Here is a 13846-nt window from a genome sequence, read left to right as displayed (position 1 = left end):
TGCGTACAGCGAGTGAGTTACGGACCACCAATTAATAAAAACTTTTGTGATGTGTCTGTTTCGTGACATGCAATCTTTTTGATTTCATCTTATTCCTTTCGCTGCGAGTTCTTCTTTGACTATGCTAAGGTACACTGGATCAGGATATCCAAATCTGAAAAATAACAATTTTAATTAATTTTGCAGCTAAAAATAGTCTACTTCTCACGTACTGTGTTGGCCCCCCATGCTGACTGGTCTTGTGAGAGATATCACTCCAGGTAATCTGGTCCTCTATCCCAGTTGTTTCAGATGTGCCAATAGTGAAGATCAATTTAGCGTCAAACGCCTTCCGTAGAAGCCCAAGGATTTCATTTCCTTCAGGAGAATCAGGTAGGTAGGCACTTCTTGTCGTACCGCCGTATCGTCGTCCGGGCCGGGGGTGCTCAGATCCCTGAATTCCTCCTTGAAAATGATACGTAATCGTAATCGTTCCAAAACCGTCGTGACCCGGAAGACAGAAGCCACCTTTTCTCACAGACATCGTTCCTTCCGGTTGCAACCCGCGCGCTTCCGGTTGCAACTGTTCACCGTACGGGCGCTTACAAACGGGACATTTGGACCGAACCTGTAATTCCTGTTCGACGCAGATGGTACAGAACGTGTGCCCGCAGTCAAGTCGTTTCGACTCGTCGATCGGTGCAAGGCAAATGGGACACCGCGAACGTTCGTCGCCGGAATCGACGTCGTCCTTGAAGTCCTCGCGAGAAGAACCTGAAGGAGGAGAGAAAGCAAGCGACTCCGCCTGAACCCTCGGACGGGGCCCCGCCTGGGCGAAGCTCTCGTAATCGTAGCCGCGGCCGTAGCGCCGCTGCATTTCCTCGCACCAGGCGCCCACCGCGCCGACGTCGTCGTCCACGAAACGAATTTCGTCCACCGAACATCCGGGATTTCGAAAAGAAAACGTATCAAACGCTTCAAACATAATCGACGCCATTCTAGCGACGTCCGAAGTCGAAGAGACGAAACCAAGCAGCGGAACGGCGACAGATTGAAATTTCAGCGAAGCAGCCACTCGAAAACTATTGACGCAGGCATTGCGAAGATCCCTCCATATCGATCCATGATTGGCTGGTCCAACGGCATGGATTACGCTGCTGCAGTGAAGGTTTCCTCCACTGCTTGCAACAGCCGTTCCCAATTCCAGGTCGCCACAGGCGGCGATTTGACTAGCACAGTCATCTCTTAATTCATCTCCAGCTGCTTGGGCAATTGATTTTGCCAGTGTGTGTCTGTGCTGGAGCTTAGGGTCAGCGGGGCTGACGATCGCATCGACGTGCTGGTCGATGATATTGCCTCTCACAATGATCAATTGTATCCCTTCCTGTGACTTGTGAGTCATTAGGATGTCTGGCTCGAGTTCCATTTCGGGGGCCCGGTGATCCTTTGGATTCTTTTTAGTCTCTTTGATCAGGGTCCTCTCGCTTTGAGCTATGCAGTAGAGTAGATCGAACTTTTCTCTCAATTCAGCCAATGAGTCGTCATCGTGCGCTTTGATGACGACCAACGGCGCCTTGCCGTCCCACGAGAACTCGCCGTCGTTATCCTTGATAGCCCTTTCTAACTCCGGTCCGTGTTTCTTTCGTAGATGACGCATGACGCGAGGATCGACTGAAATCTCGACGGACGGTGGCGGAGACGAATCGGAATCGTAATCGTCGTCGTCGTCGTCGTGATCGTCGGTTTCCCACGTTTTCGCTGGTTCGTCCCCGGTTTCGTTTTCCAATATCGCTTTCATATCGAGGCGACATCGCTCGATTCGAGTCCACGCCCCTTTCAGAGTGACCCCTCTGTCCCCTGGAACTTTCATTACCCGAATGCTCGCGTCTCCGGTATCAGGAGATGTTAGGCGATCGAGATAGTTGCTGATTTCTGGAAGAGATGCCAAATTGGGGTTTAGGGTCACGTTCGTTTCCAAGAATATCTAAAAGGACGTCACTCTTTCTTGGGAAAACTCTAGATCGATAAAACACAGGCTCTACGCACTTCTTCCATGATCGAGCAGCTAAAGTCTTTTCTAAGTCGCAACGGGTCTCAGTTCAGACGGTAAAAGTCACAGTATGCAGACTCCCCGAATGTTTCGGGGGAATCCCCACACGTAATGTTTTCCGTATTGCCCAAGTCGGTGTAACCTTTTGTTGTTGTTACCATTTCTTCCAACTTCGCTCTGATCTCTTCAAATCGTGGACGTTTGTCGGGCGACGATTGCCAGCACCGAACCATCAGTAGATACCTTGAGAAAGAAATCAGGCATCTGCCGCATTACGTTGTTACTCTCTTTACAATTCATCACTGCAGTCCTCAGGCTTGTCCATTCTGTGTCCTTTCTCAAGCATTGACACTAAGACTTGCTTCTCCAGTCCAGGGTATGGAACACTCCCTTGAGAAAGCATATGAATGCCTAATTACAATTGAACTATTTAATTGACTCACCAAGAGATGCAACTTCCCAAAGAACGACACCAAATGACCATCTAGATATTTAATAAGAATAGCACTTCTGATCTATCTGTCTGGTAACCAGTCTTACACGTCACTTTTGATAGTAAATACGTCGTCGAGTAGACCCTCTGGAGCAGTCCATTTAGTAGGCTTTTGTTCATCTGCGCCTTCCCGAACCATTTCTGATTCATATACATTTCTGGCCAAGCCAAAGTCTGAGATTTTGGCTATGATGCGTTTGTCATCTAAGGCGTGAAGTAGAACATTGCGTGCAGCCAAGTCTCTATGCACGTAGTGCTGTTTCTCCATCCACTCCTATTTATGCCCAAAATGCAAAATATTCTGTGAAAAACTCGCTAACGGCCTCTTACCATTCCTCGAGACACCTGATAGGTAATTACAAGACACTCGTCTAGAAACTCTTTTACTTTCTCGTTATGAATGCAGCTCAGTATATTGGGGTTGCTCAAGCGTTCTTCACATTCTTCACGATCGCATTTCTAAACATTATCGTGAGCCAGCAATGTAAACACAATGATAAGTCAACAAAGTTACTAGAAAACGATTTTCTCTGAGATGGTTGAGCAGATTTCCCATGTTCATGTACTCCATTATTAGCATAATCGGAGTATCAGGAGAAACGGTGCAACATCCTTTCATTGTTAGTAGGTTACGATGCTGCTCCATGTCTTTCAATAACTCAATCTCTTTCAAAAGCATTTCCTTCTCTGACGTCTGGCTGTCAGCTTGGGTGAAACGAGGTTATATTGTATGTGCGAAAATCCTGGCAAAAGATTTCTTACCTCGCAGGCATTTGACAGCTACAACTGTGGAGCTGTCGTCTCTTTCAGAATAATATGCTCCTCTGTAAACTATTGAAAATGCACCCTTTCCGATTTGGTTGTCAAGTCGTACATTGCCCGGGTTGATTTCCCAAAGTTCTTGCATGCTAAGTGCAGATTGTACAGTAGCGGCACTGGCGAGACGTTGATTCTGGCGTTGATTCTGACGTTGTCGCTCCTTTTTTCTTTTCCGATGGACCAATACACCTGTAGTTATTGCCACAAGTAGTACGACAATCACAGCAACACTGATACAAATAGCCCAAATCATGGATAGTCCGGTTGAGGATGGATGAGTGCCAGACGTAGTACTACTAGTGAAACTGGTTGCCTCATCTGCAATACCAGCAGTAGGGCTGGGGCTGAGTGCACTTGGTAAGGATTCTGTCAGAAAAGTAGTAGTAGAGCTGTCAGTGCTGTTGCTGATGCCAGTGCTGCCATAGGTGCTGTCAGTATTGACGTCTGGAAAAAGACCTGCAAAGCATATTGCTCATCATTCTTTGTTCCATTGAATTCACTACCTAAACATGATTTCTTTATAGAAAATTCTCCTTCCGTTTTGCACGTCCTGCTGCCCAACTGATCGCGTCCCGTTATAACGAATTTGAGAGTCGTGGGTGTATATCCATTTGATGCACAGATAAACGAGATCAAAAATCCTAAACAAATTTAGTTCAGCCAGCGGATCTGTCAGGCCATTTAGCTTACTCGTAGAATTGATTGCCTCTTCTACTGCCTTATTACCTATGTACGGTATTTCGCCGGTTGTAAGCAAGTTCTTACCATAAGGAAAAGACATCTGAATTTTCGACACAACGTTAGAGTTTCCAATCACAGCAGTATAAGAGTAATTCAGCTGATAGAAAGATGAAATCGGGTTTTTTTAAACCACTCAAGCTTTTAAAGAACTTACGGCAGTATAGCGTCTCCTAGTCCACATTTGAAAAGGAATATAAGAAACTTCTTTAGGAATAACGAGTGATTGCCAGAAAGCGTTGCCTTGTTGAAGCTCGCTACTCAGTTCCCCATTTCCAACAATGCATCCAACCGCATTTTGAACTAGAGAAAAAACGAGGCGACCGCTATGATCGTAGTCATTGCCAACTGATGATGCCTCGCTAACTCAATTGAAGACTGCTGCTTGACTGAGCCAGAGGCCGCTTACTCACGCACAAGTACACGCCATAGCATGGTTGAGCGGCGGAAACATTTTGCGCGAAACGTAGAAAAATCAAAGTGAGAACGACTATCATGACGGGGCCAACAACTGATGCAAGTATGCGAGAGTACGGGTCTCGTTAGAAAGAATCCGGATGGTCGTTTCTCATGATGCAATGGCTTGTGGTCATTTTTTCTTGAGAAGAGGATTAAAACCCTCAGGCTAACTTACAAGGATCTAAGCGTTATTAATACCAGAGTGGCAGATAATGATACAAAAGGCTGATACAGTCTCACAATGTACTGCATGCGTCTATTTAGAGGTCAATGTAGCCTCTTGTTGTAGTAACCATCTCTTCCAGCTGCGTCCTTATCTTTTCAAATCGTGGGCGCTTGTTGGGCAATGATTGCCAGCACTGAAGCATCAGTTGATACCTTGAGAAATGACACTCGTCACTTAATATGGCTTTTAATTAAGCATCTTTACAGTTCATCACTGCAGTCTTCGGGCTTGTCCATTCTGTAGCCGTTCTGAATCATCGTCACTAAGACTTGTTTTTCCAGTCCAGGATATGGAATACTCCCTTGAGTTTGTGATAACGCCTGATTAGATTACAACTGAGCTGATTGGACTTACCAAGTGATGCGACTTCCCAAAGAACGACACCAAATGACCATCTAGAAGATTTAGAGCATTAGGTGTGAGCTTTTCTTTATCAACAGTCTTACACGTCACTCTTGATGGTAAATATGTCATCAAACAGGCCTTCTGGAGCTGTCCATTTGATAGGCTTTTGTTCATGCATATCTCCTCGAATCATATCCGATTCATAAGCACTTCTGGCCAAGCCAAAGTCTGAGATTTTGGTTATGATGCGTTTGTCATCTAAGGCATGAAGTAGAACATTGCGTGCAGCCAAGTCGCGATGCACGCAGTGCTGTTTCTCCATCCACTCCTATTTATTCGCGTTACAATAAAATGTTCCTGTGTAGCTAATAGCCATTTCTCACCATTCCTAGAGACACCTGATAGGTAATTACGAGACACTGATTTAGAAACTCTTTTAGTTTCTGATTGTGGACGCAGGTCAGTATAGTAGGATCATTCAAGCGTTCTTCACACTCTTCACGGACACATTTCTAAGCATTATCATAGAGCAACGATGTAAACGTACATTTAGGTTTCAAAAGCTTTACCAGACAACGATTTTTCCTCAGATATTTAAGTAGATTTCCCATGTTCATGTACTCCATTATAAGCATGATAGGACTATCAGGAGAAACAGTGCAGCACCCTTTCATTGTTATTAGATTAGAATGCGGTTCCATGTTCTTTAATAACTCAATCTCTTTCAAAAGCATTTCTCTCTCAGACGATTGGCTGTCAGCTTAATTAAGACAATTTATGCAGAAAGGCTTGGCAAGTACATTTTAAATCTAACCTTTCAGAACTTTTACAGCTATCACTGTGCAGCTGTATTCTCCTCTGTATACTCTTGAAAAGGCTCCACTTCCAATTGGGGCATCAAGTTGTATTTTGCCTGGATTGACCTCCCACCTGCAACGCTTGCTGCTGATCGCCAAAGCACCCTCCTCAACGTGAGGAAATTTATTCTTTCTTCTTTTCCACATGACAACTGCGAATGTACTGGTCAGTGCGATTAGCAGCACAAAAGCGCTGACTACAACAGCAAGGAACAAAACCACCAATGTTTTTGGACGTGGGGTGTTCAAGGCAGAGGTAAAAGCTCTGCTTGTACCACTAGTAGTGTCACTCGTAGTAAGACTAGGCGAGGATGTACTTGGTGGTGTCGTAGTCACAATCAGGGAAATCTTTGTAGAAGTAGGTCTGCCACCACTCGGACTGCCTGAAGTAGGAGATCCTGCAAGGAATGTCGTTCAAGCATTTTGATCTACGTTATTTTCACCTGAGCAAGATTTTTTTATCGAAAATCGTCCTGTAGTTTCGCACGCCCCATTTGAACTGTTTCCAGTGATGTTGAATAAAAACGTAGTGGATGAAACTCCCTTTGATGCACAGGTAAACGTGACAAAAAATTCTAAATTATTAGGGTCTAATCCTTTCATGCAGTCAATCAATTCGTGTTTACCAGTGGAATTTATTGCCTCTTCTCTTGGCTGATTACCTATGTACGATACTTTGCCAGTCGTCAGAGAGTCTTGATGAAGAGAAGAAAAGTGTATCTTCGAGACGATTCTAGAGTCTCCAACTGCAGATCCAAAAGAGAATTTCACCTGAAAAAAGTATATCAGCACAACGCCAAAGATACAGATTCGTATCTACAGGATAATTGTTCCTTGTCCACATTTCTATTGGAATAAAGGAGACGTCGTTTGGAAGAACGAGTGATCCCCAAAACGGTTCGTTTACTTGAAGCTCCGCACTCAATCGTCCGTCCAGAATAAAGCAGTCAACTGCTCCCCTAACTGTCGCAAACGAAATACGTTTTCGTCGATCGCGAAAGGCCTTCCAGCCGGACGCTAACTTGGGTCTAAGAAGGCGTGAGGGCGTTGACCCACGCACATGTAAACACCGTCGCACGGCTGACTCTGGGCCGGTGAGAGAGCAAGGAAAAGAGATAGAACGAACGCTGGTGTCACGGTCATGACCGAAGCAAGCCAAGAAATAGAGCCGTGTCTTCGTAAACAACGGGGATGTTGTGGCCCATCCCTTTTAGACTACCGTGTTTAGTATTATAAATTTATGCGGAACTACCTCCTACTTCGACTGGCTCGTAAACGGAATCATCGTCGCAGTCTACATCGTTAAAACACTGCTTCTCTTCTTCTGTCTTCTGCGATGTCATAATAGCGTTTTCGTAAGGTGGACTTTCCGTTACGTTCGCGTCGGTTTCCGGGGTTTCTCCTGTTTCTGAGGACTCAACGATAACTTCCTCATAGAACGGGTTGTCTACGTCTTTCGCATCTCTTTTAGGAAAATCGACGCCATCGTAACACGGATTGTTAGGGGATTGTCCGCGCTTTGATCCACCTCCGGGGAAAAAAGACGGAGATTGGACTCCCTCGTAGCTGGCATTGCCCAAAGAAACGCGTCCATTTGCACGTTCCATTTTTGTCTCTTTAGCCGCTGGGACCGGTTCTGGGGCCCCATACACATTCTGGTTCCTCTTCAGACGTTCCTAAACGAAAGCAGTTTTAGCACGGCCAATGGATCATGCAGTCTAGAGTCCTCACCTCTTCCAGATTTTTGGAAACCAATGCAGCCGTCTCTTGTCGTCTTTTCCTGCAATAATTAGTCTTTGCTATATATTGAGTGTCTCTCTAACACACTCTATACCTGATTCTCCACACGCATAGTACAGCCAGAAGGACAAGAGCGACGAAAGCAATGGAACTTGTTAGAGCAGAGTTATAGTCGCTGATTCATCATATTATTAGTATTACTTCTTAGATTTACCATGCATTGAGCCCACCTATTTGAGTAGTTGAATCGAGTGAAAAGGAAGGCCTCTGCAACGTCTGCTCGTTGATTGAAAGCGGCGAACGACTCGACTCATGAAAAGCTAACGCAATCAGAGACGTGCAATCGTTTGAGTATCCACCGTTACCGCCACTTTTTTCGAATGACTGTGCCTCCCGGCTCACAACTCTCAAGACGTCAGCGCGCGTGGACATTCGTATATCGCGCGTTTTTCTACAAGAGACGCTATTGGGCGATCGGAAGTGCAATATTCCGTCGAAGTAGGTCAAGATGGATGCACGGGCTGGGGCTGAGTGCACTTGGTAAGGATTCTGTCAGAAAAGTAGTAGCAGTTATGGGAATAGAGCTGTCAGTGCTGTTGCTGATGCCAGTGCTGCCATAGGTGCTGTCAGTATTGACGTCTGGAAAAAGGCCTGCAAAGCATATTGCTCATCATTCTTTGTTCTATTGAATTTACTACCTGAACATGATTTCTTTATAGAAAATTCTCCTTCCGTTTTGCACGTCCTGCTGCCCAACTGATCGCGTCCCGTTATAACGAATTTGAGAGTCGTGGGTGTATATCCATTTGATGCACAGATAAACGAGATCAAAAATCCTACAAAATTAGTTCAGCGAGCGAACTTTAATCTGTCAGGCCATTTAGCTTACCCGTAGAATTGATTGCCTCTTCTACTGCCTTATTACCTATGTACGGTATTTCGCCGGTTGTAAGCAAGTTCTTACCATAAGGAAAAGACATCTGAATTTTCGACACAACGTTAGAGTTTCCAATCACAGTAGTATAAGAGTAATTCAGCTGATAGAAAGATGAAATCGGTTTTTTAGACGACTCAAGCTTTTAAAGAACTTACGGCAGTATAGCGTCTCCTAGTCCACATTTGAAAAGGAATATAAGAAACTTCTTTAGGAATAACGAGTGATTGCCAGAAAGCGTTGCCTTGTTGAAGCTCGCTACTCAGTTCCCCATTTCCAACAATGCATCCAACCGCACTTTGAACTAGAACAAAAAACGAGGCGACCGCTATGATCGTAGTCATTGCCAACTGAATTGAAGACTGCTGCTTGACTGAGGCCGCTTACTCACGCACAAGTACACGCCATAGCATGGTTGAGCGGCGGAAATATTCTGCGCGAAACGTAGAAAAATCAAAGTGAGAACGACTATCATGACGGGGCCAACAACTGATGCAAGTATGCGAGAGTACGGGTCTCGTTAGAAAGAATCCGGATGGTCGTTTCTCATGATGCAATGGCTTGTGGTCATTTTCTTGAGAAGAGGATGTTAATAAAACACTCAGGCTAACTTACAAGGATCTAAGCGTTATTAATGCCGGAGTGGCAGATAACGATACAAAAGGCTGATGCAGTCTCACAATGTACTGCATGCGTCTACTTAGAGGTCAATGTAGCCTCTTGTTGTAGTAACCATCTCTTCCAGCTGCGTTCTTATCTTTTCAAATCGTGGGCGCTTGTTGGGCAATGATTGCCAGCACTGAAGCATCAGTTGATACCTTGAGAAATGACACTCGTCATTTAATATGGTTTTTAATTAAGCATCTTTACAGTTCATCACTGCAGTCTTCGGGCTTGTCCATTCTGTAGCCGTTCTGAATCATCGTCACTAAGACTTGTTTTTCCAGTCCAGGATATGGAATACTCCCTTGAGTTTGTGATAAAGCCTGATTAGATTTACAGCTGAGCTGATTGGACTTACCAAGTGATGCGACTTCCCAAAGAACGACACCAAATGACCATCTAGAGGATTTAGAGCATTAGGTGTGAGCTTTTCTATATCAACAGTCTTACACGTCACTCTTGATGGTAAATATGTTGTCAAGCAGGCCTTCTGGAGCTGTCCATTTGATAGGCTTTTGTTCATGCATATCTCCTCGAATCATATCCGATTCATAAGCACTTCTGGCCAAGCCAAAGTCTGAGATTTTGGTTAAGATGCGTTTGTCATCTAAGGCATGAAGTAGAACATTGCGTGCAGCCAAGTCGCGATGCACGCAGTGCTGTTTCTCCATCCACTCCTATTTATTCCGATTACAAAATGTGCCTGTGTAGCTAATAGCCATTTCTCACCATTCCCAGAGACACCTGATAGGTAATTACGAGACACTGATTTAGAAACTCTTTTAGTTTCTGATTGTGGACGCAGGTCAGTATAGTAAGATCATTCAAGCGTTCTTCACACTCTTCACGGTCGCATTTCTAAGCATTATCATAGAGCAACATTGTAAAGGTAACCAGATCAACAGCTTTACCAGACAACGATTTTTCCTCAGATATTTAAGCAGATTTCCCATGTTCATGTACTCCATTATAAGCATGATAGGACTATCAGGAGAAACACTGCAGCACCCTTTCATTGTTATTAGGTTAGGATGCTGTTCCATGTTCTTTAGTAACTCAATCTCTTTCAAAAGCATTTCTCTCTCAGACGAAAGGCTGTCACCTTAAGACAATTTATGCCGAAAGGCTTGGCAACTAAATTTTAAATCTAACCTTTCAGAACTTTTACAGCTACCACTGTGCAGCTGTATTCTCCTCTGTATACTCTTGAAAATGCTCCACTTCCAATTGGGGTATCAAGTTGTATTTTGCCTGGATCGACCTCCCACTTGCAACGCGTGTTGCTGGCCGCCAAAGCACCCTCCTCAACGTGAGGAAATTTCTTCTTTCTTCTTTTCCACATGACAACTGCCAGTGTACTGGTCAGTACAATTAGTAGTACGAAAGCGCTGACTCCAACAGCAAGAAACAAAGCCACAGATGTTTTTGTACGTGTGGTGTTCAATGCAGAGGTAAAAGCTCTGCTTGTACCACTAGTAGTACTACTCGTAGTAAGACTAGACGAGGTTGCACTTTGTGGTGTCGTGGTCACCGTCAGGGAAATGTTTGTAGAAGTAGGTCTGTCACTGGTCGAATTGCTTGAAGTAGGAGATCCTGCAAGGCATATTGTTCAAGCATTTTGATCTACGTTATTTTCACCTAAGCAGGATTTCTGTAGTGAAATTCGTCCTGTAGTTTCGCACGTTCCTTGGGAACTGTTTCCAGTGATGTTGAATATGAACGTAGTGGATGTAATTCCAGTTGATGCACAGGTAAACGTGACAAGAAATGCTAAATTTTTAGGATCTAATCTCTTCATGCAGTCAATCAATTCGTGTTTACCAGTGGAATTTATTGCCTCTTCTCTTGGCTGATTACCGATGTGTGGCACTTCGCCAGTCGTCAGAGAGTCTTGATGAAGAGAAGAAAAGTGTATCTTCGAGACGATTCTAGAGTCTCCAACTGCAGATCCAAAAGAGAATTTCACCTGAAAAAAGTATATCAGCACAACGCCGAAGATAGAGATCTGTATCTACAGGATAATTGTTCCTTGTCCACATTTCCACTGGAATAAAGGAAACATCGTTTGGAAAAACGAGTGATCCCCAAAATTCGTTTCCTTGTCTCGGTGATAGTCCGTTCAGAATAAGGCAGTTACCAGCTTTCCTAACTGTCGAAAACGTAAGAGAAGTCGGCACTTCGTCGATCGCCACGCACAGGTAAACAGTCAGGTGAACACCATCGCACGGCTGACTCTGGGCCGGTGAGAGAGCGAGGAAAAGAGACAGAACGAACGCGAGTGTCACGGTCATAACCGCAGCAAGCCAAGGAATGGTCTACTCTACAGCCGCGTCTTCGTAATAAACAACGGGGACGTTGCGTCACATCCCGTGTTTAGTATAAATTTATGCGGAACTACTACCTCCTACTTCGACTGGCTCGTAAACGGAATCGTCGTCGCAGTCTACATCGCTAAAACACTGCTTCTCTTCTTCTGTCTTCCGCGATGTTATAATGGCGTTTTCGTACGGTGGACTTTCCGTTACGTTCGCGTCCGTATCCGGGATTTCTCCTTTTTCTGAGGACTCAAACGACTTGCCAACGATAACTTCCTCATAGAACGGATTGTCTACGTCTTTCGCATCTCTTTTAGGAAAATCGACGCCATCGTAACACGGATTGTTAAGGGATTGTCCGCGCTTTGATCGACCTCCGAGGAAAAAAGACGGAGATTGGACTCCCTCGTAGCTGGGGTTGTCCAAAGAAACGCGTCCATTTGCACGTTCTATTTTTGTCTCTTTAGCCGCTGGGACCGGTTCTGGGGCCCCATACACATTCTGGTTCCTCTTCAGACGTTCCTAAACGAAAGCAGTTTTAGCACTGCCAATGGATCAGTCTAAGAGTCCTCACCTCTTCCAGATTTTTGGAAACCAATGCAGCCGTCTCTTGTCGTCTTTTCCTGCAATAATTAATCTTTGCTATATATTGAGTGTCTCTCTAACACACTCTATACCTGATTCTCCACACGCATAGTACAGCCAGAAGGACAAGAGCGACGAAAGCAATGGAACTTGTTAGAGCTGCAATCAGAGTTATAGTCGCTGATTCATCATTTCCTTCGCCATCATCAGTGTTCTTCTCGCTTTCATCAACTGCAGCACTATTATTAGTATTACTTCTTAGATTTACCATGCATTGAGCCCACCTATTTGAGTAGTTGAATCGAGTGAAAAGGAACGCCTCCGCAACGTCTGCTTGTTGATTGAAAGCGGCGAACGACTCGACTTATGAAAAGCTACGTAACGCAATCAGAGACGTGCAATCGTTTGAGTATGCACCGTTACCGCCACTTTTTTCGAATGACTGTGCCTCCCGGCTCACAACTCTCAAGACGTCAGCGCGCGTGGACATTCGTATATCGCACGTTTTTCCACAAGAGACGCTATTGGGCGATCCGAAGTACAATATTCCGTCGAAGAAGGTCAAGATGGATGCACTTTCCAGACGAAAATCCCGCAATGATTGACCAATCGTCTAAACCGGATATATGAACGGCTTCTCGGACCTTATCAATTCCCTTTACCGATTTGCACTCGAAGCAGCCTATCTTCGACTCGTTATAGTAGTAGTACACATCTCCGCTCTCGTAATCGACGGCAATCGAAGTGACGTTCGGAGCCCATACGACCGACTCTCCTTTCCACTCATGCGGTCTCATTCGAAAGAGACCTTTTGATGTGGTGAAGTAAACGCGCCTATGAATAATACAAACAAGGGAAGGTCAACATCTGGCATGTCTAGCACGGAGAAAGAACCCTTCCGCTTTACTTCGTCTTAGGGTTAACCGCAACCGCTTTCAAGACGCCAAAACGCGTTGGTGACACGAAAATCGTTGTGTACTTGTTAGGCTCGAGAACGTGGATATTTTGACCTTGGGTCCAGTAGAGAGTCCCATTGCGCCAATCCCATGCCAGATCGTAGGGTCGAGCGTCGTCGCTCAAAGGCATTGCCTCTAAGTCTGACGAATCGGTTTCGAGAGGCGCTATGAAGAGCGCGTACGCGGCGGCTTTCTTCTGGGGTTTCGCTATGAAGATGGCCTTTCTCGCCGCGTAGTCGTACTCGAGAGCAATTACGTCAGAAAATCTCGATTGAACGAGTAGGCTACTCGTCTGGTGAAACGTATCGTTGCTCAAACGCCGGACATCTCCTTTCAGTATCGTTCCATTGTGCGAGTAGAGTAGGAAAGGCTCTAAAAAGAAGTGGAATGTAAACACCTCCACGAAAAGAATCAACAAGGAAATACGGTCACGAAGTCCGTGTTAGAAGCGTGAGGTGCACGGGACTAACGCTACAGTAACGCAGTCCTTGCGAGGTCCCCATGGCATTCACCTTGTTCCGTCGTTTCCGCGGTCACCCGGTTGGCGTCCCAGATCCAAAGGGCGCCTAACTGCAGTAGGACAAGAGCGCGAACGTGAAGTCGAGGCATGTGATTCACGTGAAGGACTGCTCGCGGCCAAACGCCCCGCGAGAGAAGATTCAGGGAGTGCACAGGAATAGACCGTGT

At 45.2% G+C, this 13846-nt stretch overlaps 5 protein-coding genes across 8 annotated transcripts; all 5 read right to left on the bottom strand.

Annotated features, from left to right (window-relative positions):
- Positions 1-13: 13 nt before the first annotated feature.
- Positions 14-2122, bottom strand: LOC136188950 (uncharacterized). The gene is made up of 3 exons (XM_065976770.1): positions 2026-2122; positions 213-1963; positions 14-154 (listed from the first exon to the last, which is right to left on the bottom strand). Exons 1-3 carry the CDS (start codon positions 2032-2034, stop codon positions 85-87), a joined length of 1830 nt encoding a protein of 609 aa, XP_065832842.1. The 5' UTR covers positions 2035-2122; the 3' UTR covers positions 14-84.
- LOC136188949 (fibroblast growth factor receptor 3-like) lies at positions 1965-4649 on the bottom strand. Its single transcript, XM_065976768.1, has 11 exons — positions 4447-4649; positions 4237-4382; positions 4032-4179; positions 3845-3982; positions 3285-3797; positions 3037-3227; positions 2853-2981; positions 2570-2796; positions 2473-2513; positions 2323-2419; positions 1965-2272 (listed from the first exon to the last, which is right to left on the bottom strand). Exons 1-11 carry the CDS (start codon positions 4574-4576, stop codon positions 2074-2076), a joined length of 1959 nt encoding a protein of 652 aa, XP_065832840.1. The 5' UTR covers positions 4577-4649; the 3' UTR covers positions 1965-2073.
- Positions 4650-4682: 33 nt separating this feature from the next.
- On the bottom strand, positions 4683-9112 carry LOC136188952 (fibroblast growth factor receptor 1-like). Of its 2 annotated transcripts, XM_065976773.1 has the most exons (17): positions 8799-9112; positions 8596-8743; positions 8405-8542; positions 7937-8357; positions 7801-7881; positions 7698-7746; positions 6989-7642; positions 6787-6929; positions 6593-6737; positions 6410-6541; positions 5924-6364; positions 5679-5869; positions 5493-5621; positions 5211-5437; positions 5119-5159; positions 4969-5065; positions 4683-4916 (listed from the first exon to the last, which is right to left on the bottom strand). In XM_065976773.1, the coding sequence occupies exons 7-17, from the start codon at positions 7107-7109 to the stop codon at positions 4799-4801; spliced, it is 1785 nt and encodes a 594-aa protein (XP_065832845.1). In that variant the 5' UTR covers positions 7110-7642; positions 7698-7746; positions 7801-7881; positions 7937-8357; positions 8405-8542; positions 8596-8743; positions 8799-9112; the 3' UTR covers positions 4683-4798. The 2 variants fall into 2 exon arrangements, with proteins under 2 accessions (XP_065832845.1, XP_065832846.1); XM_065976774.1 differs by lacking the exons at positions 6989-7642; positions 7698-7746; positions 7801-7881; ... (2 more) ...; positions 8596-8743; positions 8799-9112 and having other exon boundaries at positions 4684-4916; positions 6787-6812; positions 6874-6961.
- An 82-nt stretch (positions 9113-9194) lies between these two features.
- Positions 9195-11624, bottom strand: LOC136188951 (fibroblast growth factor receptor 3-like). 2 transcript variants are annotated; one of them, XM_065976772.1, is made up of 11 exons: positions 11500-11624; positions 11319-11452; positions 11125-11269; positions 10942-11073; positions 10456-10896; positions 10215-10405; positions 10033-10161; positions 9754-9980; positions 9662-9702; positions 9511-9607; positions 9195-9458 (listed from the first exon to the last, which is right to left on the bottom strand). In XM_065976772.1, the coding sequence occupies exons 2-11, from the start codon at positions 11340-11342 to the stop codon at positions 9341-9343; spliced, it is 1545 nt and encodes a 514-aa protein (XP_065832844.1). In that variant the 5' UTR covers positions 11343-11452; positions 11500-11624; the 3' UTR covers positions 9195-9340. The 2 variants fall into 2 exon arrangements, with proteins under 2 accessions (XP_065832844.1, XP_065832843.1); XM_065976771.1 differs by having other exon boundaries at positions 11319-11594.
- A 34-nt stretch (positions 11625-11658) lies between these two features.
- LOC136188955 (uncharacterized) lies at positions 11659-13832 on the bottom strand. Of its 2 annotated transcripts, none has more exons than XM_065976777.1 (8): positions 13672-13831; positions 13111-13531; positions 12866-13037; positions 12627-12816; positions 12488-12577; positions 12296-12434; positions 12193-12241; positions 11659-12140 (listed from the first exon to the last, which is right to left on the bottom strand). In XM_065976777.1, exons 1-8 carry the CDS (start codon positions 13766-13768, stop codon positions 11688-11690), a joined length of 1611 nt encoding a protein of 536 aa, XP_065832849.1. In that variant the 5' UTR covers positions 13769-13831; the 3' UTR covers positions 11659-11687. The 2 variants fall into 2 exon arrangements, with proteins under 2 accessions (XP_065832849.1, XP_065832851.1); XM_065976779.1 differs by having other exon boundaries at positions 11947-12140; positions 12296-12362; positions 12472-12577; positions 13672-13832.
- Positions 13833-13846: the final 14 nt, after the last annotated feature.

This window comes from Oscarella lobularis, chromosome 7, assembly GCF_947507565.1.
Source record: "Oscarella lobularis chromosome 7, ooOscLobu1.1, whole genome shotgun sequence".
Classification (NCBI taxonomy): Eukaryota; Metazoa; Porifera; class Homoscleromorpha; order Homosclerophorida; family Oscarellidae; genus Oscarella; species Oscarella lobularis.
This window is presented reverse-complemented; position numbering and strand designations above follow the sequence as displayed.

Coding starts and splice junctions, on each gene's coding strand:
- LOC136188952 (XM_065976773.1), bottom strand. CDS start 7,109: ATGACCGTGACACCAGCGTTCGTTCTATCTCTTTTCCTTGCTCTCTCA. Junction 6,365..6,409: donor GATAAAAAAATCTTGCTCAG/GTGAAAATAACG, acceptor CATTCCTTGCAG/GATCTCCTACTTCAGGCAGT. Junction 5,160..5,210: donor TTTACCATCAAGAGTGACGT/GTAAGACTGTTG, acceptor TAAATCTTCTAG/ATGGTCATTTGGTGTCGTTC.
- LOC136188951 (XM_065976771.1), bottom strand. CDS start 11,594: ATGACCGTGACACTCGCGTTCGTTCTGTCTCTTTTCCTCGCTCTCTCA. Junction 11,074..11,124: donor AGAGGCAATAAATTCCACTG/GTAAACACGAAT, acceptor CTAAAAATTTAG/CATTTCTTGTCACGTTTACC. Junction 10,897..10,941: donor ACTACAGAAATCCTGCTTAG/GTGAAAATAACG, acceptor TATGCCTTGCAG/GATCTCCTACTTCAAGCAAT.
- LOC136188949 (XM_065976768.1), bottom strand. CDS start 4,576: ATGATAGTCGTTCTCACTTTGATTTTTCTACGTTTCGCGCAAAATGTT. Junction 2,797..2,852: donor ATCAGGTGTCTCGAGGAATG/GTAAGAGGCCGT, acceptor GGGCATAAATAG/GAGTGGATGGAGAAACAGCA. Junction 2,420..2,472: donor TTGGGAAGTTGCATCTCTTG/GTGAGTCAATTA, acceptor TGCTTTCTCAAG/GGAGTGTTCCATACCCTGGA.
- LOC136188955 (XM_065976777.1), bottom strand. CDS start 13,768: ATGCCTCGACTTCACGTTCGCGCTCTTGTCCTACTGCAGTTAGGCGCC. Junction 13,038..13,110: donor GCGGTTAACCCTAAGACGAA/GTAAAGCGGAAG, acceptor TATTATTCATAG/GCGCGTTTACTTCACCACAT. Junction 12,141..12,192: donor TTTCCAAAAATCTGGAAGAG/GTGAGGACTCTT, acceptor GCTTTCGTTTAG/GAACGTCTGAAGAGGAACCA.
- LOC136188950 (XM_065976770.1), bottom strand. Junction 155..212: donor CAGCATGGGGGGCCAACACA/GTACGTGAGAAG, acceptor GTTATTTTTCAG/ATTTGGATATCCTGATCCAG.